This window comes from Gadus chalcogrammus, chromosome 5 (assembly GCF_026213295.1).
Source record: "Gadus chalcogrammus isolate NIFS_2021 chromosome 5, NIFS_Gcha_1.0, whole genome shotgun sequence".
Taxonomy (NCBI): Eukaryota; Metazoa; Chordata; class Actinopteri; order Gadiformes; family Gadidae; genus Gadus; species Gadus chalcogrammus.
The window spans coordinates 16355656-16380024 of NC_079416.1; the positions used below are offsets into that span (position 1 = coordinate 16355656).

Consider the following 24369-nt stretch of genomic DNA (forward strand, 5'->3'; position numbering starts at 1 on the left):
TGAAAATTAGTTCATGACGGAAATAAATACAACCCAAATGAAGCCCTAATGTTAGATTTTAACAATTTATTTATTTTCAAACCTGCAATTATGATTTATTTTTCTTTACATGAATGTATAATAACACATTTGGTTACTGAAAAACCACATATAAACAATATAGGATACACATGTATATATATATATATATATATATATATATATATATATATATATATGACTATGTATGTGTAGGAATATATATGGTATATGCATACGTTGGATCGATGTTGGACACACACACACACACACACACACACACACACACACACACACACACACACACACACACACACACACACACACACACACACACACACACACACACACACACACACACACACACACACACACACACACACAGACACAAACACACACGTGGTCAATAGTTCTCCTCGGTCATCAGGTTGACCACGGGTGGTTTCCCTATAAAAAGCATCTGATCATTGATTCTGTGACTCAGGAGACACTTTATAGCTATGGCTCTCTGTAGTTCTTCAAGGGAATGGCTCAGACGTTCCGGCCCTAAAAAAGTGCATTGCTTGCTCTTTGGGTTGTCTGCTGGATGTGGAAACCCTTTACTTCTGCAGCTAATTGAGGAAGACATCTGGTGGACGGTCCGTGAATCAAAGCCTTCTTTGTTGTGTATCTGGATGTTGCGCTTCTGATCAAGATTTATTACTGTGTACTTATCTTACCGAATAGAAAGATTAGAAAGGGCAAGGGATGACACACACACACACACACGCACACACGCACGCACGCACGCACGCACGCACGCACGCACGCACGCACGCACGCACGCACGCACGCACGCACGCACGCACACACACACACACACACACACACACACACACACACAATACGTATATCGTCATTCACCCACTCCCACATACACACATCTACAGAAACACATGCAGACCTCATCTGCACATGATCATTAACGCAACACACGCACACGCAAACACACACACACACACACAACCACACACACCCCCTCTGTGTCTTAGTGGTTCTGGGTGTTACAGCTCGTGTGCAGGAGTTGTCCCCCGACGGTACGGATGAAGGCCTCGGTCAGTTCCTTCTGACAGGCCTGACACTTCTGGCCCTTGTGCACCCTCACCATGGTTTTAGAGGCCTGTGTCTGGGTGGGAGACAGTGAGAGTGAATACATGAATACTATTCGATTACAGCTATACATTAAAGCTGCACTATGTACTTTCACCTTCACTGCAGCCAATACTTTTATGGGTGGATGGGTTTTATACTAACATAAAAAATGGACTATTTTACTATTAAGTCATTTGCAGATGCTTTTATCCATGGCTTGTAGCAAGAAGTGGTTGGCAACCACTTCTTGTTATAAGCCATGGATAATAGGAGGGTGTTAGGCATCTTGCTTGATAGGAGACTTACAGGTTAGGCTGCGAACATTGGGGATCAAACCCAGTTCTTTTAAGCTTGGAGTCGGGAACCCTGAACACTGCATTATCCTACCCGATTACACTTGGATTTTGGTTAACTTAACATTCATAGGCATAATATAGTGAGCAAAAGTGCAGTGGCATAATGCAGCTTTAATTAGCATAATTAGCTTGAAACAGCATGTATTACTAAGCAGGCAGCAGTAGTAGTAAGGCTTTGACAACAAGAGAAGGGCCTCGTCCTCACCCACAGGACCTTGTGTCTCAGGTACTCAGCCTGGGCCAGGGCTCTCTGCAGCCCGCCCATCCTCCTCCGGTGCAGGGTCTCCCGGAGCGACCCCACCAGGTAGGGGCACACCAGCCCCACGGACCAGGCCCCGGGCAGCAGCTCGAGCACCCTGCCCGGGGGGAAGTGCAGAGCGTTGTCCCCCAGGAGCTCCAAGGCCTCGCCGGCGAGGGCGTCCGAGCACAGGTACATGGAGAGCAGGGTGAGGAGCAGGGTCCGCCTGAGGCCCGCTGCATCTCCCGGCCCACTTGCATGGCTCCGCTCCTGGGCTACCCTGTGGCAGTAGGCCTGAGCGGCGTGGGGCTCGCGGCCCTCGTGAACGAGCACTCGGAGGGCCTGGGTGTGGTCGCCCGACCTGCCCAGCACGATGGCCCTCTCCACGTGCAGCCCGGTGGCCATGATGCGCTCTGTCGTGAGGAAAAGATTGGTGTGACTACCATTCATTTACAATTCATTCATTTTATTGAAGATCATCCAGGTAACTTAGGGAGCAGGTAGGGGTTAGAGCAGGTAGGGCGACCTTGGGCATCTTGCTCAAGGATGCCTATAAGTAGAGTGCGGACATTGGTGGGATAGAGTCCATTAGGTCTACTTAAGGCCTACCGTAGAACACTGTATGCCCTCAACACTATCTCGCCCTCACCATGAGCATAAAACCATTGGACGAATCATCTTGACTTATTTATACTTTCACTGCTCTAGAATATTGCCAGGATATTGAGTATGATGGCACAGCGTGTCCACATACGATGTACGGCTGGGACATCGTAGGACATGGAGCTCCAGAGAAGCTCCTGTAGTTTCCCCCGCGTCTCCCCTGCCTCCGGTGGTTCATCCTGCCCTGAGTAGGCCTGCAGGGTCTGGTTGACGTACGCCAGCGCCAGATCAGTGTGATAACCCTCCGTCTGAGGACAGACATTACCATGTTTACTTACCAAAAGTGTTGTTGCTGTTGTGTTGTGTTTTATTGGATTTTATATAATTTCATTTCATGTGGGGTTTCGGTCTTCAGTGTGATGCGTGGCTCACTCCTACCTCTGATTTCTCCTTGTTTATCAAGAACTCAAGATAAAACAGAGAGGCCTGTGGGTAGTTTTTCAAAAACTTGAGGATTTCTTCTGCCCCAAATGAGTTTTGATCGTTATTCTCCTGTTGATGTTTGGTGAAGATTTGAACTCCCACCTTTTCAAAAAAATATTGAATAGTTTAAGTACATTGATGGCAGATGTCAAGAGGCACAACTTGAATCGTGTGTGATTTCTTTTTTGTTGAGGGCTTATGTTGCATTGTATCAACTGAGAAGGTTTATTTGGTAACTTTGAACGCTGGGATTTTTTTCTTTTTGAACAACTGCGCCCTCTGTTGGCGGTGTTAGAACTATGCAGCAAAGCACCTCTTGATTCTTTTGAAGAGCCCACTCCGCAAACATCCACACCACATCGATATCCTGCGTGGTGAGAGTGGACACTATGTGCTCATACACGTCTGGGCAGGAGGGGTCCTCAAAGTGGCCATCTGCGATTTTCACCCACGTCTGGTAAAACAATCGCACGACTTTCAATGAGAGAATACGTTTCAACTTCTTTGGTATATATAGAGAAAAAAACAATTCCTACCTTGATTGCTTTAACGTGATTGCCATGGCTTTGGTAGAGCATACCTAGTACAAAATATCTAACAAAAAATACATTGCATTATATTTGTTAGAGTAAATAATCGTTTTATATCAATTGAGCAAATAACAGGAAAATATATATGCACAAACATTACAGAATTACAGCTGATCAAAAAAAAGACAGATCCAATTTCATAGGCCTGCGGTTGCATCCTCAAATCTGTCGAGATGTTTTGTAGTAGTAGTCCATGATGACCTCATACACATACACATACACACACCCACACCCACACGCACACGCACCCGCACCCGCACCCGCACCCACGCACACGCACACGCACACACGCACACACACACACGCACACACACACACACACACACACACACACACACACACACACACACACACACACACACACACACACAACCTCTTACAGGCAGACTCAGAATCTTGAGCCCATTTATTAGGGAACAGGTGTTATCAGGATTCCATCACTGCATTCCCAGAATCCTGCATTGTGAAAGTCTTCCCTTTTTTTTTTAAATGTACAATGGCATTTTATTCTACATACAAAACAACCGTAGTATTTTTCAGGAGTCCACGACCACCCTGCCCGTTTTGACACACAAAAGTAATTTGACACTTCTGGGATGAGCCAATGATTCATCTGTTTGGAAGGTTTTGTTGGAGACAAACAAAGAATCTTCAGGCAACAGATGTGACAGCTGTGACTGCTCTCTCTCTCCTTCGTCTGCTGGGTCCTCTGTGTTTGCCTACCTGCTACAGGTAGCCAGTGGGCGGGGCTGAGAGGCTTGTCAGCTGATGAGGTGCACCTGTGCAGGTCTGCCACGCAGGCTTTAGCCAGTCTCTCTCTCTTTCCACAGAGGCAGGTGGGCTTGGGTTCTGTTTAGGGTGGTTCCTTAAGGGTTTGGACCTTTGGATTGGTTCCATGTTTTGTTTTATGTTAACGCTATTCAACATCCCAACAGCAAACTTTCCACTGCCCATATACATAGGCTAGTCGAAAGAATTGTGTGTTTGGTCAGTAGTTCAGTTGGTTGGTCACATATGTTGGTTTGCTGTTCAGGTTTGGTTTGTTGCATTTTGTTTGGGTATTTCCAACATGGTAAAGATGGTTTGTTGTTCCCAGTATTTGTTTTGTCTGTCTGGGTAAGTTTCCTCCGTTCTGGCTCGGTCGGTGTCGTGGAAATATCAATCATAACTATAAATATACAATCACATACAAATGATATTAACCTTGTTTATATAATTATTACATTCGAAGGAACTGTATACATTCTCCCTGTAACTTAAGTTAATTCGTATTCAAGTTCCCACTGGAGCCAGGAAGTCTGGTTTTATGACCAGGCCAATCGACTGACTTCTTTGTTGTGTAAACTCGTTTACAGCCAAACCTGTAGACATGTCCAATACCCACCCATTGTATTACAAATGTACTTGGCTTAAGGTCACTCCCACTTCCTTCCCACAATGTTAATGTTCCCTATAAGAATCTTGTGAATCTATTGTCTCGGCGAATATGTTCTTGGTAACTTTTGCTGCCAGTACTTTTCCCATGATCATGCTTTAAGATTAAATCAAATATTTCGCTGTCCGACGTGTCCGTGAGAGAACTTTCTCTTCATCAGTCGGTCCTTGTGATTTTGGTTATTAGATGATTGTGTTGTACAATGAAAGACAGTAAAGATTCAATATGAATGGCAAAATAAGGATGGGATTTTATTTGAACAATAAAATATGTGTTGGGCAAATTATAGAGAGGCTGAGATTATAGATTTCATATTCAAAAGGTGAAGGGGTGAAAAAATGTAAGAAATATATTTAAGAAATATAGGCCTACTCAAAGCCCAAATCATTGATATCATACCCTATCCAATAATAAAGAAATTTGAATTTGAATGGTAACAATTCCGTTAAATCCTCATCCTCGTTTTGATAGTCTCTCATGGCCGATCAGTGTGTTCTTTCTGATTAGCTCTTAATTGAGATCACCTGTCACGCACCCCTTTATTTAAGGTGAACACAATGGGTTTGGTTTACTTTTCGCATCGGCCTGTGTCAATCGAGGTTGAGTTTAGTGAGGGTTGAAAGTTTTCAATCTAGATTGCAGATCACTATTGTCACTTTATACAAACTGAAAGTATGCGTTGTTGCGTGTTTGTTTTTGTGGGCATTTGACTGAACAGCCCAGACAAATATTGCTACCAACATGGCACTTCGAAACAGACCACCGCAGTGAGTAAAAGTTATTTTCCTTTATTAAATGTTGACGTTTTTGGGCTGTCTCCTCGGACACAAGCCATCAGTATCCCTGCTCTTTGCACCTTGACATGCATGTCGCCGCTGTTTGTTAACCTAGCTTTGCTGATTTGTATCTTGTGATGTGTGTGTGTTTTTCTTAACAGGTGTTAGATGACTGACAAGATCTATGGGGGGGCCCCCTTTGGGCCCCCCCATACCAACTTAGTCTTCAAAGGAATCTAGTGCCATGGGACTCCAGTGTCTTCAAAACATCCTCGGAATACATGTGTATGAATGGTCCACCGAAGGGTTGATCTGGAAGCCACCACGGTCCACGCAGTAATCTGCTGCGTGGGCCGTAGTGGCTTCCAGAGCCATCTTTCGGTCTTGGTCAGGATTTGTTACAGTTGCCCTTCAATGTAGCGGGCTCCGGGTTTCTGAAGAAGCCTGCTTTACGTAGCATTGGAGTACAAATATTGTGCAAAATGCTCATGTAATTGCACTAGCACTGGTAACCTGTAGATTAGCTTAGTTTAACGTCATTCCGTGCCGTCTCTTGTCAAATGTGTGGCTTACTTTAAGTCCACAAGGCCCTCTGGTAAACCACGTTGGAACACCCCTGGACAAGGTGATTAGTCACTGGGTGTGTGCTAAAGTTTTGTTCCATTTTTCACTAGTTGGTTAAGGTTTGGTAGAATTGTTTGGATGCTAGCGACGTGATGGTGTATGTACAAGAGCCTACCGTGGCCAGGCCACAGTTGCGACGGCCACGGCCAGATGGCCTAGTGTGAGTGCAATCTTGATTGCATTTGTATACTGTTTACCATTGGATGTTTATGCAATTTGGCTTAATTCATCCGCTGTAAAGCTGCATTTGACTATTCCAGGGTCGTTTTGTACAGGCTTTCAATTGACCATGTTGACTAGTTTGTGGGAAGTTTTTTCTTTTTTTTTACCCTTGCTTACAATCCAACGGTTGCGACCACTTATGCAACTGGGCTGTGAACCTTGCAATTCTAGTTGCATATTTGTACACGCAAGCTTGTCCATTTCTATCGCCATCACTAACACTAGCTTCAGCATTTCCTTGTAGGCCGTTAGCTGACTTGTGTATTGGAGCGATGATTTGGGTATTTTAAGATGCTTGAAAACCTAAAATAAAGCAAAATGCGTGTGGTGTGCAAGAGCCAATTTGTTGGCTTGCAGTAGTCGAGGAGTTGCCGTAGGTCGTAAGCCATCTGGAGGTTGTGGCAATGGAGGCTTGTGGTAGATCTGCCATCCAAGAAAGGTTAATTCTTCTGAAGCATGATTAATAGTTTAGTCAATTGAATCTATTCATATAGAACTATAAAATCCAAGACTGCAGCCAGTAACTTGGATCGCAATATGTGGAAAGTATTAGTCTTCATTTGTAACAACAGAATAATTAACATGACTAACTGGGTTTCTTCCATTTTCTAACTAGGGGGACTTGACTGGTGAGTCTACTGGATTAATCAGTAGCGGTACTTTGCCCAACAGATTTGATGGCATGACTCCAGGGTGACAAAGACAATTATTCCCTGCCTATCAAAAGAGACTTCTAAAACATATCTGCTAGAACAGTTCCTCTACTTTTTGTATAATTTGGTCATGCTGCAAATTTACTTTTTGTAGTTGCTCCATATTTAGTTCTTTGACGGCCTCACCTGCTAGAAAAGTCTATTCAAATCGGCTAAATATAATGAACTAAATTAATAGCCATGAAATGTTGTCACTCGTACTAATGGCAAATACCCTCTTTCAGTTGGTGGTTCAACACTGATGTCTCTCTAGGCTTGAGGGAGAGCTCACAAGTAAATTACACGAATGTCCTGGAGCAATTGGGAATACACTTTTATTTAGTCTACCTGACATCTTTGAACTATAGGTCACCTAACCCAAACTTTTCACTCTTGTTAGGTTGTCCTTTTCTCTTGTTTTAACCCGAAAGGGCTGAAAATATCAACATTTCAGGTATTCTGTTTGGATAATGTGCAAAACTTGTGGCTTCACTAATAAAAAAAATTAACAAATGTATTTTTCTTAATGTGGTTAAACTATTTAAAGATTTGTATGCAAAATATTTCTGCTCAATTTGTGGTCAATTTTTTAATTAGATAAAACACGACTATGGGTTAAAGGTATTTGCTTTGGGCATCTTTTCATATTTTTAGAATCTAGCTCCATTGCCGTTAGAAATGGTGTCTCCCAGTACTGCAAAGTGCTTCCACAAGTTAAAAAAATGGGCAGAAAAGGAACTGCCAACTAAATCTATTTAACATGGGTAGAAAGTTTGCATGGAAGCTCTTGGCTGCTGGTTCCCAACACAGCTCCACTGTTAGCCTGTGACCTTGCGTTTAACTTTTTTGGACTTTTGGTGACTTTCACAAAAGAGAAATTAACTGTTAATACAATAAACAAGACATTTGAAACTTCAGCTACATTTTTATGACATGTTTGTCAGGTGATAACTATGTACCTGTGACCGCATATCATGGTACCATTTTGAACTGTTTGTGGATATTGCATTAAATCCATATGCTTGAAACTTTTCAATAATGCATATCAACGAAACAATGGAATGAAATAAATAGTTCAAGCAATTTGTGGGACTTGGCTGCTTTTACATTATTACTCATTGTGGGGGTTATTTCAGTCTCTCCAACCTGCAGGTCGTGCGGTCGACTCTATTAATGCAGGCTGTGGAAAATGCGCAGACTTTGGCTCAGCCTGGCTCCGCCTCTTCCGCTACGTAGCTAAGATGGCTGCCGTTGAGTACGGGGAGTGTCCTTCGATCCACACTTCAGGATTAGCCCGTTTTGAGTACGGCATCCGGGTCCTTGAAGTATACTTTTTTTCGCCGGATCTGAATTGGAACGTACTGCGTACTCAAATGTTGGACCGTGGTGAAGTTAGTTTGAAGTTGGATATTCGACAGATATTCGGCCATTCATTTCCTATGGGAAATTGCTTTTTGCTCAATAGCTTCCGAGTTATAGGAGCCAGTGGCCCCAGACCAATGTTGACCTGTCCTACTATGTGGTACTAACAACACACACCTCACTAAAAATTAATATTTTGCTCCTCCTATTTTATTTAAATATTTTAAGAATCCCATTCATTTCCTATGGGAAATTGCTTTTTGCTCAATAGCTTCCGAGTTATAGGACCCAGAGGCCCCAGACCAATGTTCACCTGTCCTACTATGTGGTACTAACAACAGACACCTCACTAAAAATTAATATTTTGCTCCTCCTATTTTATTTAAATATTTTAAGAATCCCATTCATTTCCTATGGGAAATTGCTTTTTGCTCAATAGCTTCCGAGTAATAGGACCCAGAGGCCCCAGACCAATGTTGACCTGTCCTACTATGTGGTACTAACAACACACACCTCACTAAAAATTAATATTTTGCTCCTCCTATTTTATTTAAATATTTTAAGAATCCCATTCATTTCCTATGGGAAATTGCATTTTGCTCAATAGCTTCCGAGTTATAGGACCCAGAGGCCCCAGACCAATGTTGACCTGTCCTACTATGTGGTACTAACAACACACACCTCACTAAAAATTAATATTCTGCACCTCCTATTTTATTTAAATATTTTAAGAATCCCATTCATTTCCTATGGAAGACGGCTTTTTGCTCAATAGCTTCCGAGTTATGGGACCATGAGGCCCCTGACCAATTTAGACCTGTTCTACTATGTGGTACTAACAACACACACCTCACTAACAATTTATATTTTGCACCTCCTATTTAATTTAAATATTTTAAGAATCCCATTCATTTCCTATGGGAAATTGCTTTTTGCTCAATAGCTTCCGAGTTATAGGACCCAGAGGCCCCAGACCAATGTTGACCTGTCCTACTATGTGGTACTAACAACACACACCTCACTAAAAATGTATATTTTGCTCCTCCTATTTTATTTAAATATTTTAAGAATCCCATTCATTTCCTATGGGAAATTGCTTTTTGCTCAATAGCTTCCGAGTTATGGGACCCAGAGGCCCCAGACCAATTTAGACCTGTTCTACTATGTGGTACTAACAACACACACCTCACTAAAAATTAATATTTTGCTCCTCCTATTTTATTTAAATATTTTAAGAATCCCATTCATTTCCTATGGAAGACGGCTTTTTGCTCAATAGCTTCCGAGTTATGGGACCCAGAGGCCCCAGACCAATTTAGACCTGTTCTACTATGTGGTACTAACAACACACACCTCACTAAAAAATAATATTTTGCTCCTCCTATTTTATTTAAATATTTTAAGAATCCCATTCATTTCCTATGGGAAATTGCTTTTTGCTCAATAGCTTCCGAGTTATAGGACCCAGAGGCCCCAGACCAATGTTGACCTGTTCTACTATGTGGTACTAACAACACACACCTCACTAAAAATTAATATTTTGCTCCTCCTATTTTATTTAAATATTTTAAGAATCCCATTCATTTCCTATGGAAGACGGCTTTTTGCTCAATAGCTTCCTAGTTATGGGACCCAGAGGCCCCAGACCAATTTAGACCTGTTCTACTATGTGGTACTAACAACACACACCTCACTAAAAATTTATATTTTGCTCCTCCTATTTTATTTAAATATTTTAAGAATCCCATTCATTTCCTATGGAAGACGGCTTTTTGCTCAATAGCTTCCTAGTTATGGGACCCAGAGGCCCCAGACCAATTTAGACCTGTTCTACTATGTGGTACTAACAACACACACCTCACTAAAAAATAATATTCTGCACCTCCTATTTTATTTAAATATTTTAAGAATCCCATTCATTTCCTATAGACGGCTTTTTGCTCAATAGCTTCCGAGTTATGGGAGCCAGTGGCCCCAGACCAATGTTGACCTGTCCTACTATGTGGTACTAACAACACACACCTCACTAAAAATTAATATTTTGCTCCTCCTATTTTATTTAAATATTTTAAGAATCCCATTCATTTCCTATGGAAGACGGCTTTTTGCTCAATAGCTTCCGAGTTATGTGACCCAGAGGCCCCAGACCAATTTAGACCTGTTCTACTATGTGGTACTAACAACACACACCTCACTAAAAATTAATATTTTGCTCCTCCTATTTTATTTAAATATTTTAAGAATCCCATTAATTTCCTATGGAAGACGGCTTTTTGCTCAATAGCTTCCGAGTTATGGGACCCAGAGGCCCCAGACCAATTTAGACCTGTTCTACTATGTGGTACTAACAACACACACCTCACTAAAAATTAATATTTTGCTCCTCCTATTTTATTTAAATATTTTAAGAATCCCATTCATTTCCTATGGAAGACGGCTTTTTGCTCAATAGCTTCCGAGTTATGGGACCCAGAGGCCCCAGACCAATGTTGACCAATGTTGTATTAATTATGTCTAAACTGCAGGGAATAGATACATATTCCAAGGTGCCTTTCGAAGGAAACCTTGGAAAATCTGTCTATTTCCTAAACAGCGGACCCTATGACAAAAACAACATAATTGACGGCAGCTCCGTTGCCGCCCACGTGGTTTGGAGCCATGTAAGGAGCAGAGGGGGCTGACATAGCAACCATGAGAGTTACGTGACGTGGACGCAGGCCCATTGAAAAGAAAAGGCCAAAAAACCTAGGCATGGCACATGTTTACAGACGTTATTGTATTTAATTAATTAAATATTAAAATATATATTATATAAATAATTAAATGTACAATTATTTTGTTATAATATTATAAGTAGACCATAGCTTTTATTCAATTGTCGTTATAACAAGATCTGTATCCGACCATTGACCATCGACTCGTAAATTCTATGAATTTAATTCATATTGACGTATGGCGATGGACCGTATGGCACTGTATCCCTTAAATCCCATTTTGAATTTAATAGACCATTCTCGTTGCTTCGAGGAAGTCTGGTGGTCTCCGTATATAATAAATAAATATATAAACATATTTATTTATTTATTCCAGCTCTTCTCAATGCTGCGGAACGCTCACTAAAATTTTTACGTAAACAATTTTAATAGTGTAACTATGCATAAATATCTTACCCACCCAGAATAAAAAGTATTTCCGCCATTTTCACAGAAAAATATCCAAAAAAACATCCAATAGGAGAGATGCTCACAGCGTCTATTGGAGACGTAGTCGGGTTAATACAGGAGTGAATCGGCTGCTGGAGCACCCCATTTCCGTCTGCAGACTACGCCGAAGGGTACCTTTCCCGTCAGCCACCGACGTTCAAGTGCCTTGGCCAACAGTCGGTATTTGATGTTCTCGGAGTCAGGCTGTGTTGGTCTGCATTGGTCTGGGGTTTCTGGGTTTCTGGAGGAGCAAAATATTAATTTTTAGGGAGGTGTGTGTTGTTCGTACCACATAGTAGAACATGTCTAAATTGGTCTGGGGCCTCTGGGTCCCATAACTCAGAAGCTATTGAGCAAAAAGCCGTTTTCCATAGGAAATGAATGGGATTCTTAAAATATTTAAATAAAATAGGAGGAGCAAAATATTAATTTTTAGTGAGGTGTGTGTTGTTAGTACCACATAGTAGGACAGGTCAACATTGGTCTGGGGCCTCTGGGTCCTATAACTCGGAAGCTATTGAGCAAAATGCAATTTCCCATAGGAAATGAATGGGATTCTTAAAATATTTAAATAAAATAGGAGGAGCAAAATATTAATTTTTAGTGAGGTGTGTGTTGTTAGTACCACATAGTAGAACATGTCTAAATTGGTCTGGGCCTCTGGGTCCCATAACTCAGAAGCTATTGAGCAAAAAGCCGTTTTCCATAGGAAATGAATGGGATTCTTAAAATATTTAAATAAAATAGGAGGAGCAAAATATAATTTTTAGTGAGGTGTGTGTTGTTAGTACCACATAGTAGGACAGGTCAACATTGGTCTGGGGCCTCTGGGTCCTATAACTCGGAAGCTATTGAGCAAAATGCAATTTCCCATAGGAAATGAATGGGATTCTTAAAATATTTAAATAAAATAGGAGGAGCAAAATATAAATTTTTAGTGAGGTGTGTGTTGTTAGTACCACATAGTAGGACAGGTCAACATTGGTCTGGGGCCACTGGCTCCTATAACTCGGAAGCTATTGAGCAAAAAGCAATTTCCCATTGGAAATGAATGGGATTCTTAAAATATTTAAATTAAATAGGAGGTGCAAAATATTAATTTTTAGTGAGGTGTGTGTTGTTAGTACCACATAGTAGAACAGGTGAACATTGGTCTGGGGCCTCTGGGTCCTATAACTCGGAAGCTATTGAGCAAAAAGCAATTTCCCATAGGAAATGATTGGGATTCTTAAAATATTTAAATAAAATAGGAGGAGCAAAATATTATTTTTTAGTGAGGTGTGTGTTGTTAGTACCACATAGTAGAACCGGTCTAAATTGGTCTGGGGCCTCTGGGTCCCATAACTCGGAAGCTATTGAGCAAAAAGCCGTCTTCCATAGGAAATGAATGGGATTCTTAAAATATTTAAATAAAATAGGAGGAGCAAAATATTAATTTTTAGTGAGGTGTGTGTTGTTAGTACCACATAGTAGAACAGGTCTAAATTGGTCTGGGGCCTCATGGTCCCATAACTCGGAAGCTATTGAGCAAAAAGCCGTCTTCCATAGGAAATGAATGGGATTCTTAAAATATTTAAATAAAATAGGAGGAGCAAAATATTAATTTTTAGTGAGGTGTGTGTTGTTAGTACCACATAGTAGGACAGGTCAACATTGGTCTGGGGCCTCTGGGTCCTATAACTCGGAAGCTATTGAGCAAAAAGCAATTTCCCATAGGAAATGAATGGGATTCTTAAAATATTTAAATAAAATAGGAGGAGCAAAATATTAATTTTTAGTGAGGTGTGTGTTGTTAGTACCACATAGTAGGACAGGTCAACATTGGTCTGGGGCCTCTGGGTCCTATAACTCGGAAGCTATTGAGCAAAAAGCAATTTCCCATAGGAAATGAATGGGATTCTTAAAATATTTAAATAAAATAGGAGGAGCAAAATATTATTTTTTAGTGAGGTGTGTGTTGTTAGTACCACATAGTAGGACAGGTCAACATTGGTCTGGGGCCTCTGGGTCCTATAACTCGGAAGCTATTGAGCAAAATGCAATTTCCCATAGGAAATGAATGGGATTCTTAAAATATTTAAATAAAATAGGAGGAGCAAAATATTAATTTTTAGTGAGGTGTGTGTTGTTAGTACCACATAGTAGAACAGGTCTAAATTGGTCTGGGGCCTCTGGGTCCCATAACTCGGAAGCTATTGAGCAAAAAGCCGTCTTCCATAGGAAATGAATGGGATTCTTAAAATATTTAAATAAAATAGGAGGAGCAAAATATTAATTTTTAGTGAGGTGTGTGTTGTTAGTACCACATAGTAGGACAGGTCAACATTGGTCTGGGGCCTCTGGGTCCTATAACTCGGAAGCTATTGAGCAAAAAGCAATTTCCCATAGGAAATGAATGGGATTCTTAAAATATTTAAATAAAATAGGAGGAGCAAAATATTATTTTTTAGTGAGGTGTGTGTTGTTAGTACCACATAGTAGGACAGGTCAACATTGGTCTGGGGCCTCTGGGTCCTATAACTCGGAAGCTATTGAGCAAAAAGTAATTTTCCATAGGAAATGAATGGCCGAATATCCGTCGAATATCCAACTTCAAACTAACTTCACCACGGTAAATGTTGGCTAGTAAGTACGGACAGTACGGGTATTGGAACACGGCACAGGTTCGAGCGTGTGCATGGGTTGAATTGCGTGTGTCTCACGCCGAATGCATGAGACATGAGAGCCCTGTACTTACGTGATACAAACCAGCACCGCAAACGTTCTCTCCCGCTTGAGATTACGTCTTTCTTTATAGGTTCATGGGTCTGATTCGCCGATTTCCCATGCTGATATCCCCGGAGATTCTCGGGCATCTTCGACAATTTGGCTATAGATGTCTCATTACACGCTAAATAATATAATTATAGCCTAATTATATATATAGCCTATAAATATATATAGGCAATATATATAATTATGCAATATATATATATTTATATATATATATATATATATATATATATATATATATATACATATATATATATATATATATATATATATATATATACATATAGCATTTGTGGTTTTGGCATAAACATAACTAGGGTGCACTGTACTATCTGCGCACACCCTTTCTGAATCCTCTCTCTCTCTCTCTCTCTGTCCCTCCCTCTCTCTCTTTCTCTCTCTCGTACCGTTTTGTGGAGCACGTTAATTGTCTTAGAACACTCCCATTCAGAATGCATTGGTTTACATTTCGTTCTGTGTAACACGCAAAAAGTCGGACTATCGTGCTCTGGAACACACTTCAATAGATTAACGTTCGTGCGCAGGAGCACGCAATCGCGTGATACCGTGTTGCACACACACACACACACACACACACACACACACACACACACACACACACACACACACACACACACACACACACACACACACAATACAGAATAAATACTCTGTTATCCAAACCTGTTGTGGTGCTCCAGAACCGAGACGCAGCGATCCAGCCTGCAGGCGTTGGGCGAGGCCACGAGCTGCCTCAGCGACTCCCCCTCCCCGGCAGCGCCCTGCTCCGCGTAGACCCTCAGCAGCACGCAATCAACCGCCTCCCTGGGGCCTCCCTGTCCCGTCGCCCTGGCAACGGCCAGGTAGTCGGCCAGGAAGTCCAGGTAGAGCCGGTAAGCGGCGGCGTCTTCTCGCTGCAGGCGCGCCAGATCTGCTACCTCCTCCTGACCCACCGTTGTTTCCCCGCGCCGGGAGACCAAACCTCGGTCCCCCAGGCAGGGCCTCATGTCAGGGTACAGGCTGATTATCTCTCTGGGGTCCAGGTCACCGGCTCTTTACAACAGAAATCAAAGCATGTGTTTGTGGTGGTAGTCACTAGATCACAAGCTGAGCCACCACCTAAGAGGGCAGAATGAATGTTAACGTTATTAAACAGTTAAATCTTACTGTCTGACTAACACAAATCCTACTTTATACAGAGTTTAGAGTCATACGCTTATGTGTAATTAATGTTTTCATGTTGAATGTGTCTTCGTTATACTTTTTTGTTTGAGAATATTTCCGATGATGTCCTTTTGGTTACTTACAAGAAAGGGCTTGACAATTTTTTTTACATTTTAAATTTCAAAAATAAAAAGCATTATCGTGATAATCATATCTTCCAGCTCCCGTTTATAATGCCTGCACTACGTTGTGTGTTTCTCCCTCACATGAACAGCTCCTTGGCTGCATCGAAGGCCCGCTGGTTGAACTGATGCACGCCCGCCAGATAGGAGATGTCCTTATGCAGCTCCTGCAGAGGTGAGGAGGGAACGCACACATTCACCACGCAGATCACATTAAGCAAAGCCCATTCCTCCTCCTCTTCATTTCATTGCATGTTTATTTCCCCTTGATTCCACGACGAAGGCGTAAGAGGAGCCTGATGCAGCCTGTCATCAAACTATGAATAACCAATCGCGTCAGGCAAGGCTCTCCCACCCCTCCCCCTCCACCACCCTCACCCCGCACCCAGAGCATAAATAATGCGCGAGTTTGGGTATTAAAGTCGAGCGGCTTTCTGCCTCAAACATCTGACCTGTAACCTGAGATATCAGGGAGATTACACCGAATCTTAGCCACCATCTGGTGCACTCTCAGCCCCCTTCTCTGATCCGGCCAAGACACACCTACTGCACCGAACCCGCCAGACCGTAAAGTCCTCTAGTGGGGCGGATTAATCTGTCGTGCAGTAATGGAATATTAAATTCTTACATTGTAGTAGCACTCCTGCTGCTTTTTTTAACGGCGTACCTAGTAGGCACGCCAGAGCTCCGTGGACTTATGTTTGCATGGTTAATACTCTGGTGAATTTAGAAACCGCGTTGGGAAATATGTTTGAGTCTTTCTGAGAAGTGTAAATGAAATGACATAGTGTATTATCCCTCCATCCACCCGACTGAGATAGTGCAACATCTTTTTCATTATGTAGAGTCTCAGATTTACATTTTTCATCATTCCTTCCTCTGCCGGCCATCTGTTGGCTCCGGATTCCGTTCTGCCCACACAGTGAATACCATTTCACTGTTCAGTCGTTTTGGTCTGACTGTCGCTTGAAACTCAGTCAAAAAATGATATGCATGTTGGACTTTGTCTCACCTCATAGGAGTGTTGTGGGAGATGGCTTTGAACCCCGTCCAGCAGGAACAAGGCCTCGTCCAGTCTCTGGCAGATCACCAGAGCCTGGACCTGCTCCTGTAACGGCACCAGAGACAGAGCCCAGATCTGCCTGTCCGTGAAAACCAGCACGCCCTCTGAGCCCCACATGGAGAGGGAGAGAGAGGAATAAATCATCTCAGGGGAGAGGAAGAGAGAAAGAGGAGGTTTTTATTTCTACCTGCACAACTTTATGCATCACATAATTGTATCTTCCATTTGCTTGTTTAACTATTTTGTATTCATTATCACTTATTATCACAATTATCACTGTGCGTTTTAGATGTTGTTCAATTAACCTGGTCTGCGTCTACAAAATACAAAATGTTCTACTGCACATTTGATCATAAAACACTTAAACCAAGGCTCTCTTTTAGCTTTGACAAACAACTGTCGACCCTGAGTATTAAGACACTAAACACTAAACCAACACAGACCCATCAACGGCATAGTGCATTTGATTATGTACTGTGTTCGTGTTTCCCAGGTCCACCAGGGAGGCGGGATGGTGACATGTGCCCCCCCATCAGGGGATTAGTAGTGTTAGCAGCTTTGGATCCATGCGCGGAGCGCGTGTGTGTGTACCTGGCCCCGGCACCAGGCCCCGGGCCCCGTCCAGAGCCACCGTCTGTTTGAGCGTGTGATCCAGCAGGCTGTAGACAGACAGTCCTCGGGGCTGCAGGGCCAGGATGTAGGGGAAGCAGACGTCAGCTGCCAGCACCTCCCGGGGCCACGGCAGGGGAGGGCGCTGGCAGGTCCCCGTGCTCATCACAAACATGCCTGGGGGCGTGGAAGGGAGAAAGGAAACTAAATGGAGAATGATGCTTTCGTACTAAACTGATCAACAGGGGGGTTGGAAGGATGCTTCTGTATGCTAGAGCCAGGCTCCATGAACTGCCATCCCCCTGGCCGAACACATTTCACGGATCGCCGCTTTGAATGTGAAGCGGGAGAGTGTGGTCATTTTTACTGTGTTACCGAAAAAATCAGACATTTTGTTTACGCGCCTCTTGACCCCCAAAATCGACGTTGTTCCTTACAGCCTCACGACTGTTATTAAACCTACATAGTGCTTCGTAAAGTTAAAAAGTTAAGCAATCTGCCTCTTCTGACATCACAACAGGGCGTGTCCACCTAGATGTGTGCTAGATAGACAAGTCTACCAGCCTGCCCACGTTGCTCATCTATCCGTCATACATCTAGGTGGACACGCCAACTTGTGATGTCAGAAGAGGCAGATTTTCCAAACGGCTTGTAACGGCTAATCACACTCACACCTGGTGGTATAATATGGCACCTTTAAGGGGCATATGGAAGGGGAAAAAAATTGTTGGAAATCTTTTTGAGTTTCTGAAAAACAAATTGTACCTAAGGATCCAGGGGCGTCGAGCAGGAACTCGCCTCCCCCCGTGGGGACCACCATGGCCCCCTGGCGCCTGCTGCGGTCGTGGGGGAACAGCTCCAACATGCTCCCAGCGTGGTAGTCAACGAGGTGGTACCGGTCGACGGTGGCTATGCAGACACAGGATCCGTCCACCGCCAGGGACACGGGGTCCTGGGGCAGCGGCACCTCCCGCAGGACCTCCCAGCGGTCCACCCACACCGCGTGGATCCGCACCAACTTCCTCCTGCTGGAGGCGGTGATCAGCTCCACGCTGTCTCCCTCGCGGCGGCAGGGGGTCTGTGGGGTCGAGGAGGGGCGGCGGCCGCACACCTCCATGCAGGAGCTGTGCTGGATGGCCTTCAGGCCGGGGACGGGCTCCAACGAGAACATGTCGAGAGCCGTGACGCACTGCTCCCACAGAACCAGGAGATGGTTGAGGAGCGGCACGCTCCGCAGCTGTTTGATGGGGCTGCTGGGGCCGAGCTTCCTCGTCCTGCATTCCCGGGCCTGGCCCTGGGCCGGGGCCGGGGCCTGGGCCGGGGCCTGGGTCTGGGCCGGGGCCTGGGTCTGGTCGAGGGTGAGATGCTGGACCGTTGAGTCTCCGGTCCCCACGTAAATGTTGCGGTCGGAGCACTCGAGGCACTGGATGCAGTATTTATCCTTGTCTTTTGGGCCGGCTTGTTTAGTATAGATATGGGTTTGCGTGAAAGCTATTGCAGCCATTGTGAATAAGTATGGTTGCTGATTAAATCATCTGAGGCTGAAAAAAGGTCCTACATTTTTGATTACCTTTATTCTACGCAATAAAAAATAAATGCAGCTTAATAGCCTTGTAAACTGGTGGCCCAGGCAGTGATCAATCACAAAAACGAAGTATCTACTACCTCTACAAAGGAAACGTGGATAAACACAGCTGTACCTTGGTATTGTTGTCCAAGTGTTCTTCCTCAGTGTCAGTAAGTGTCAGTTTATTAACTGTTCAGTTAGTCGGACCTGCCCATGTGACCGACCCGGGGAGGAAGTGTGTGGGTCAGCGTTTTGAGCCTCTAAGCCCAGCCTCCAAGGACAGTTGCACAACTCATCCAAGAGTGTGGCACATTTCTTTACAAGGATATAAAAAAACTCTGGCTGAAGGGTTCACACAAATTCCCGATTTGACAATTCACAATTCATCTGGGCTAGCGTTAGCCTCGATGCTATCAGCAGATGGATTGTTTACAAGGTAAAAGTCCAGAGTCCAAATCTAAATGTGTTTTGAAGATGTTGTACAGCTATTTTTATGTTTTGTAATAAAACACCACCAGACAACACACAGCAGACGTCTGCTTTTTTAAATCACTTTTTAATTGATTTTCTAAAGGGTAAATAAAAACAGTCTGGGGAGAAAAACATCAAACCCTTGTGTACCGATACATTTAATACACTTAATTGTGGTTCTGCAAATTAACTTTAACCGCCAGGGGCAATGCCTTTTAACTAACCCTAACTAAAGGAAAAACATTTTTCTCATTGCACTGTATTATAATAATAATCTATAGGGCCCAATACAGCATTCCTATCACTCCTAAATAGGATACTAATAGAAACATGTTCATATCGATATTGAAGCCAATTAGCTGTGACCATACTGTGTGCATTTTATTGATTAAAAGACAGAGGCATACAGAAAACTCCATTTCAATTCCTGCGGTAATCTAAATAGGCTCCTTTATCTAACTAATAAATGCGGTGCGGCCTTGAATAGAGATTGCTTCGATAAAGAGAAACGCATTTCAGACCTTCCCAAGGCAAGGGGATGAAGGGTGTGCTTGTTTATGCTACAAGCGTAAGAGGAGGAAGAAATCAATTTGAGCACCTCACTATTACCCATGAAGTGGCTGTGTATCGAGACCCAGGGGTTTCTATTTCATCTCGGGCTGGAAGACTACATCAGCTTCTCTCTCTCTGCACTTTTGAAAAGCTTTCTCCCAATTACTTGTGACATACGAGTAGGCATGTGCACCACTGTGAAAGGGACCTATCCTAACAATCAAATGTGTTTTCCTTCAACGATCGCAATGAGAGCTTGACTAGTTTGGGGAGAGTACGCAAAAGAGACAGATAACACAGAAGGAGATTAAGAAGAAAAACAGTTTCTGATTCTGATAAGTGATCTGATCAAGATCGCACCACCCTCTTTCCTCATCCTGTCAACGCGGTCACTTCTCCCTGCCGCAGTCGGCGCACAGGATGTTGTCTCGCTGGGTGTGGAAGCCCCGCCCCACCAGAGACACGGAGCACAGCGTGCACGTGAAACACTCGCTGTGCCACTGGCGCTCCTCGAAGGAGACGTACTTGGCCCCGGCCAGACCTGCAGGAGGAGGAGACGCGTGTGCAGGCACACACACACACACACACACACACACACACACACACACACACACACACACACACACACACACACACACACACACACACACACACACACACACACACACACAGACGCAAACACTCAGACACGCACACACACACACAAACACACACACACACACACACACATGCACAGATTTGCACATGAACAAACACACACACACACACACACACACACACACACACACACACACGCACACACACACACACACACACACACACACACACACACACACACACACATTCGTGTGTGTGTTTGTGTGACATTTGTCAGAGATTTGCTTATATTTGTCAGAGATTTCCACACAATTAAAAAACGCCACATAACAAGAGTTTCCCGGGGAGGTGTTGGTGACTCACTGGTGATGGCCTTGGTGCAGCCCACACACTTCTTGGCGAAGAGGTTGCTGAAGCAGTCCAGGCAGTAGGGGAAGTTCTCCCGGGAGGTGAAGCGCTTCCCAGACAGGGGCTTCTTGCAGCCGATGCACAGGAAACAGTCCCGGTGCCAGGGCTTCTCCTGGTAGGTCACCCCGCCTACAGTGATGGCCTGGAGGAGGGCAGGGAGACACAGGGCATACACTGTATACACACGCAGAGGTATGGGTGCACCCACAAACACGCACAATTACCTGCGCTACTACACAAACGCAAACACATTGCGGCCCACCTCGTTCACGATGTGAATGTGTGCAGGAATATACGCGTGTATGAAGTTACCCAACCACCTTTGCCCGCACACCATTTGCACAATACACACACACACACACACACACACACACACACACACACACACACACACACACACACACACACACACACACACACACAAAACACGCACACACACATAACATACACTAACAAACAAAGTCAGATTTGCCGAGAACACTTCATAAACACACATGCATAAATGCACATGGTGCACATGCAACTAAATCCACACACACCCACTCACATGCACACGTACACACACTCTCACAGACACACACACACACACACACACGCACACGCACACGCACACGCACACACACGTGCACGCTACACTAATCCACACCTAAAAGACACATCAATTCACTTCTGTCCACATCTTAAATGTTGTTACGCAGTCTGGGACTCAGCTCAGACTATGAGGGAATGTCTGCAACTATAAACACAAGATAAAAAAAAGGGAAAAAACAAACAAAAACAACTGCCGGGGCCGGATTTCCTTTCTTACTTTCTTACAAGCGCAGCACTGGTAGGCAAACTGCTTCTCAAAGCAGGGCACACAGAAGTAACCGGTGTCTTTGGGGATGAAGGACTTGGTTCCTATTGGCTGCCGGCACCGGTTGCACTGGAAGCAGGTCTCGTGCCAGCTGCTCCCCTTGTACTCCATTTTGCGAGAACCTGGCGGACGAGTAAACGAAAAAAAGAAAGCTTTAGTCAGCATGCGGCTCCTGGATGAAAGGCACGCTTTAGAGACAGACCCCCCCCCCCCCCCCCCCCCCCCCGACACACACACACACACACACACACACACACACACACACACACACACACACACACACACACACACACACACACACACACACACACACACACACACACACACACACACACACACACACACACTCGCTGCTGTCGAGGTGCTGAGAATAATGGTGCTAAGTGTGTGCAAGCTGTGGCTGGATGAACGAATGAAAGGATGACGTAGGTCTGCCTCATTATTCTTTGAAGTACCTGTTTTGGAAACCCAGGAAGGACGTAAAAGCACTAAGTTCATTGATCCCTGGGGACATTCCCTTCCCTTGTCCTAGAAACGCACCGTTCAGGTCAAAGTGCTGGATAAGCTTTATACTATGCTGCTTTACACGAGTATAGTTTATTATGTGTTAACATGGTGGCTGAAAGAGTAGCTTGGTTGCATGGCTTCTGTCAATGTAACTGCTATTATTGCTTCTGTAAAGGGACGTTTACAGTTTAGAATAGAGCAAGTTTTCAACATCCGGCCTTCAATGTCTTCCTGTTACATCTCTTCATTGCCCTCATCTTCTCACCTCCATCGTCTTCTTAACCTCATTATAATCTTCATCCTCATCCTCATCTTCCTCATTCTTGTCTTCTCCTCATCATCGCCATCATTCTCAGCATCGTCATACATATCGTCATCATCACCGACAACAACACATTTCCCAATTATCCTCGTTCCATCATTATCTTGTTCATCCTCATCACCACCATTATCACCATGATCACCATGCATCTCACCACCCTCACGCTCCATACCTGGCATGATGGTCTTCTTGCAGGTGGTGCACTTGGAGGAGTACTCGTGGGAGTAGCATTCGGTACACAGTGGCTGGTTGTCCTTTGCAGCGAAGGCCTTGTCCACCAGAGAGCGGCTGCACTTGGCACAATTGAAGCACTGCTCATGCCAGTGGCGGTCTTTGTAGGAGAGGTCCTGTCAGTGTCAGAGCAGGTATCGTGCAGTTTTACCGGTGGTTGGTGCAGAGATGGATAAGCTGTTGGACAACATCTCAGCATGACCTCGGATGGTACGGATGGTGATGATAAGGATGGAGTAAGGGGATAAGGTGTGCACTATGATGACCTTGGGGGCTACCAGGTGACAAAAAAACTGTACTTTAGCTCTTTTTCAGCACTCAGCACTTCGGCAATTTATTTTTCTGTTCACTGAAAGCATGGAAATCATAGCTCTTTACTTTGCTGTTGCATCCAATCGGCGCCGTGCATTCGGCACAGCAGTTGGAGAACAGGCTCTCATAGCACTTAGTGCAGTACTGTGTGTCCTCCTTCGTCACATACTTGTTCCCCAGCAGGGAGTCTTTGCAGTAATGGCAGTCAAAGCGCTCGGCGGCTGACATGTCGCCTCTTTTCTCTCAGCTGCTTGCTCCGAAAACGGTGAGGAAAAATCACAGGAACGGTTAAAAGCCCTATAATAGCACACCCCCCTTCTCTGCAATCAGCATCCAAGCACCCGCCCCCGATCTCCACCCCTCCCTTTACCACCCTCATCCCCCGCCACACACACACACACACACACACACACACACACACACACACACACACACACACACACACACACACACACACACACACACACACACACACACACACACACCGAACCTGCTTTGACGTTACAGCAGTCAAAAGTTCACAATGCAGTCTTTCCTCACTCTTCTCTTTAAAAGCATGAGAATTACTGCAGAGGGGTGCTTTGATGGAGCAATGGAAGGAGGAGCTCTTACCTCCTAGGTGATGTTCAGTCAAGGATGAGAGGACTGGAGGAGGTGGGTGACCGGCTGGAGACCCTGGGACAGACACAGCCACAGGGGTGGGGAAGAGAGAGGGGCTAGGGCAGCAGGATTATGGGGATGAATTCATGGGCGGGGTTATCCTCTATAAATACTCTACCTCTTATTAGCCTTGACTCTCTGGGGAGACTTGACATGCATGCAAGCCATTCTGGACCTTTTAGGGGAGTGACTGGTCGCTACTGCGTTTGTATTGATTGAATCAGTGTTCTGGCAGGATGTTGGGTGGGTGTGTGGGTTTATTTCTGAGAGAAAGCTTGATCGTGATTCATGATTGCCTTATCGCTAAAATCCAATCACGATTTTACTCATCACAAATCAAAAATATGTATAATGATCGGAAAT

General features: G+C 44.2%; 2 protein-coding genes across 3 annotated transcripts; both read right to left on the reverse strand.

The window, feature by feature from the left end:
* Window positions 1–870: 870 nt before the first annotated feature.
* si:ch211-266g18.9 (transforming growth factor-beta receptor-associated protein 1) lies at window positions 871–19313 on the reverse strand. The gene is made up of 11 exons (XM_056590403.1): window positions 18289–19313; window positions 17506–17700; window positions 16864–17018; window positions 15936–16018; window positions 15190–15558; window positions 3366–3423; window positions 3143–3283; window positions 2785–2931; window positions 2498–2654; window positions 1711–2156; window positions 871–1183 (listed from the first exon to the last, which is right to left on the reverse strand). The coding sequence occupies exons 1-11, from the start codon at window positions 19025–19027 to the stop codon at window positions 1046–1048; spliced, it is 2628 nt and encodes an 875-aa protein (XP_056446378.1). The 5' UTR covers window positions 19028–19313; the 3' UTR covers window positions 871–1045.
* A 320-nt stretch (window positions 19314–19633) lies between these two features.
* fhl5 (four and a half LIM domains 5) lies at window positions 19634–24069 on the reverse strand. Of its 2 annotated transcripts, none has more exons than XM_056590404.1 (6): window positions 23959–24069; window positions 23413–23593; window positions 22976–23150; window positions 21927–22096; window positions 21074–21260; window positions 19634–20654 (listed from the first exon to the last, which is right to left on the reverse strand). In XM_056590404.1, the coding sequence occupies exons 2-6, from the start codon at window positions 23572–23574 to the stop codon at window positions 20503–20505; spliced, it is 846 nt and encodes a 281-aa protein (XP_056446379.1). In that variant the 5' UTR covers window positions 23575–23593; window positions 23959–24069; the 3' UTR covers window positions 19634–20502. The 2 variants fall into 2 exon arrangements, with proteins under 2 accessions (XP_056446379.1, XP_056446380.1); XM_056590405.1 differs by having other exon boundaries at window positions 20407–20654; window positions 23413–23596.
* Between the last annotated feature and the right edge of the window lie 300 nt (window positions 24070–24369).

Excerpts from the sequence above, each read along its gene's own strand:
- si:ch211-266g18.9 (XM_056590403.1), bottom strand. The coding sequence starts at position 19,027 with ATGGCTGCAATAGCTTTCACGCAAACCCATATCTATACTAAACAAGCC. Across the intron at positions 17,019-17,505 it reads GGGCCTGGTGCCGGGGCCAG|AGGGCGTGCTGGTTTTCACG; the intron begins GTACACACACAC and ends TGTGGGGCTCAG. Across the intron at positions 2,655-2,784 it reads TAAACAAGGAGAAATCAGAG|ACGGAGGGTTATCACACTGA; the intron begins GTAGGAGTGAGC and ends GTCTGTCCTCAG.
- fhl5 (XM_056590404.1), bottom strand. The coding sequence starts at position 23,574 with ATGTCAGCCGCCGAGCGCTTTGACTGCCATTACTGCAAAGACTCCCTG. Across the intron at positions 21,261-21,926 it reads AGTGCTGCGCTTGTAAGAAA|GCCATCACTGTAGGCGGGGT; the intron begins GTAAGAAAGGAA and ends GCCCTCCTCCAG. Across the intron at positions 20,655-21,073 it reads CTGCACCAAGGCCATCACCA|GTCTGGCCGGGGCCAAGTAC; the intron begins GTGAGTCACCAA and ends CTCCTCCTGCAG.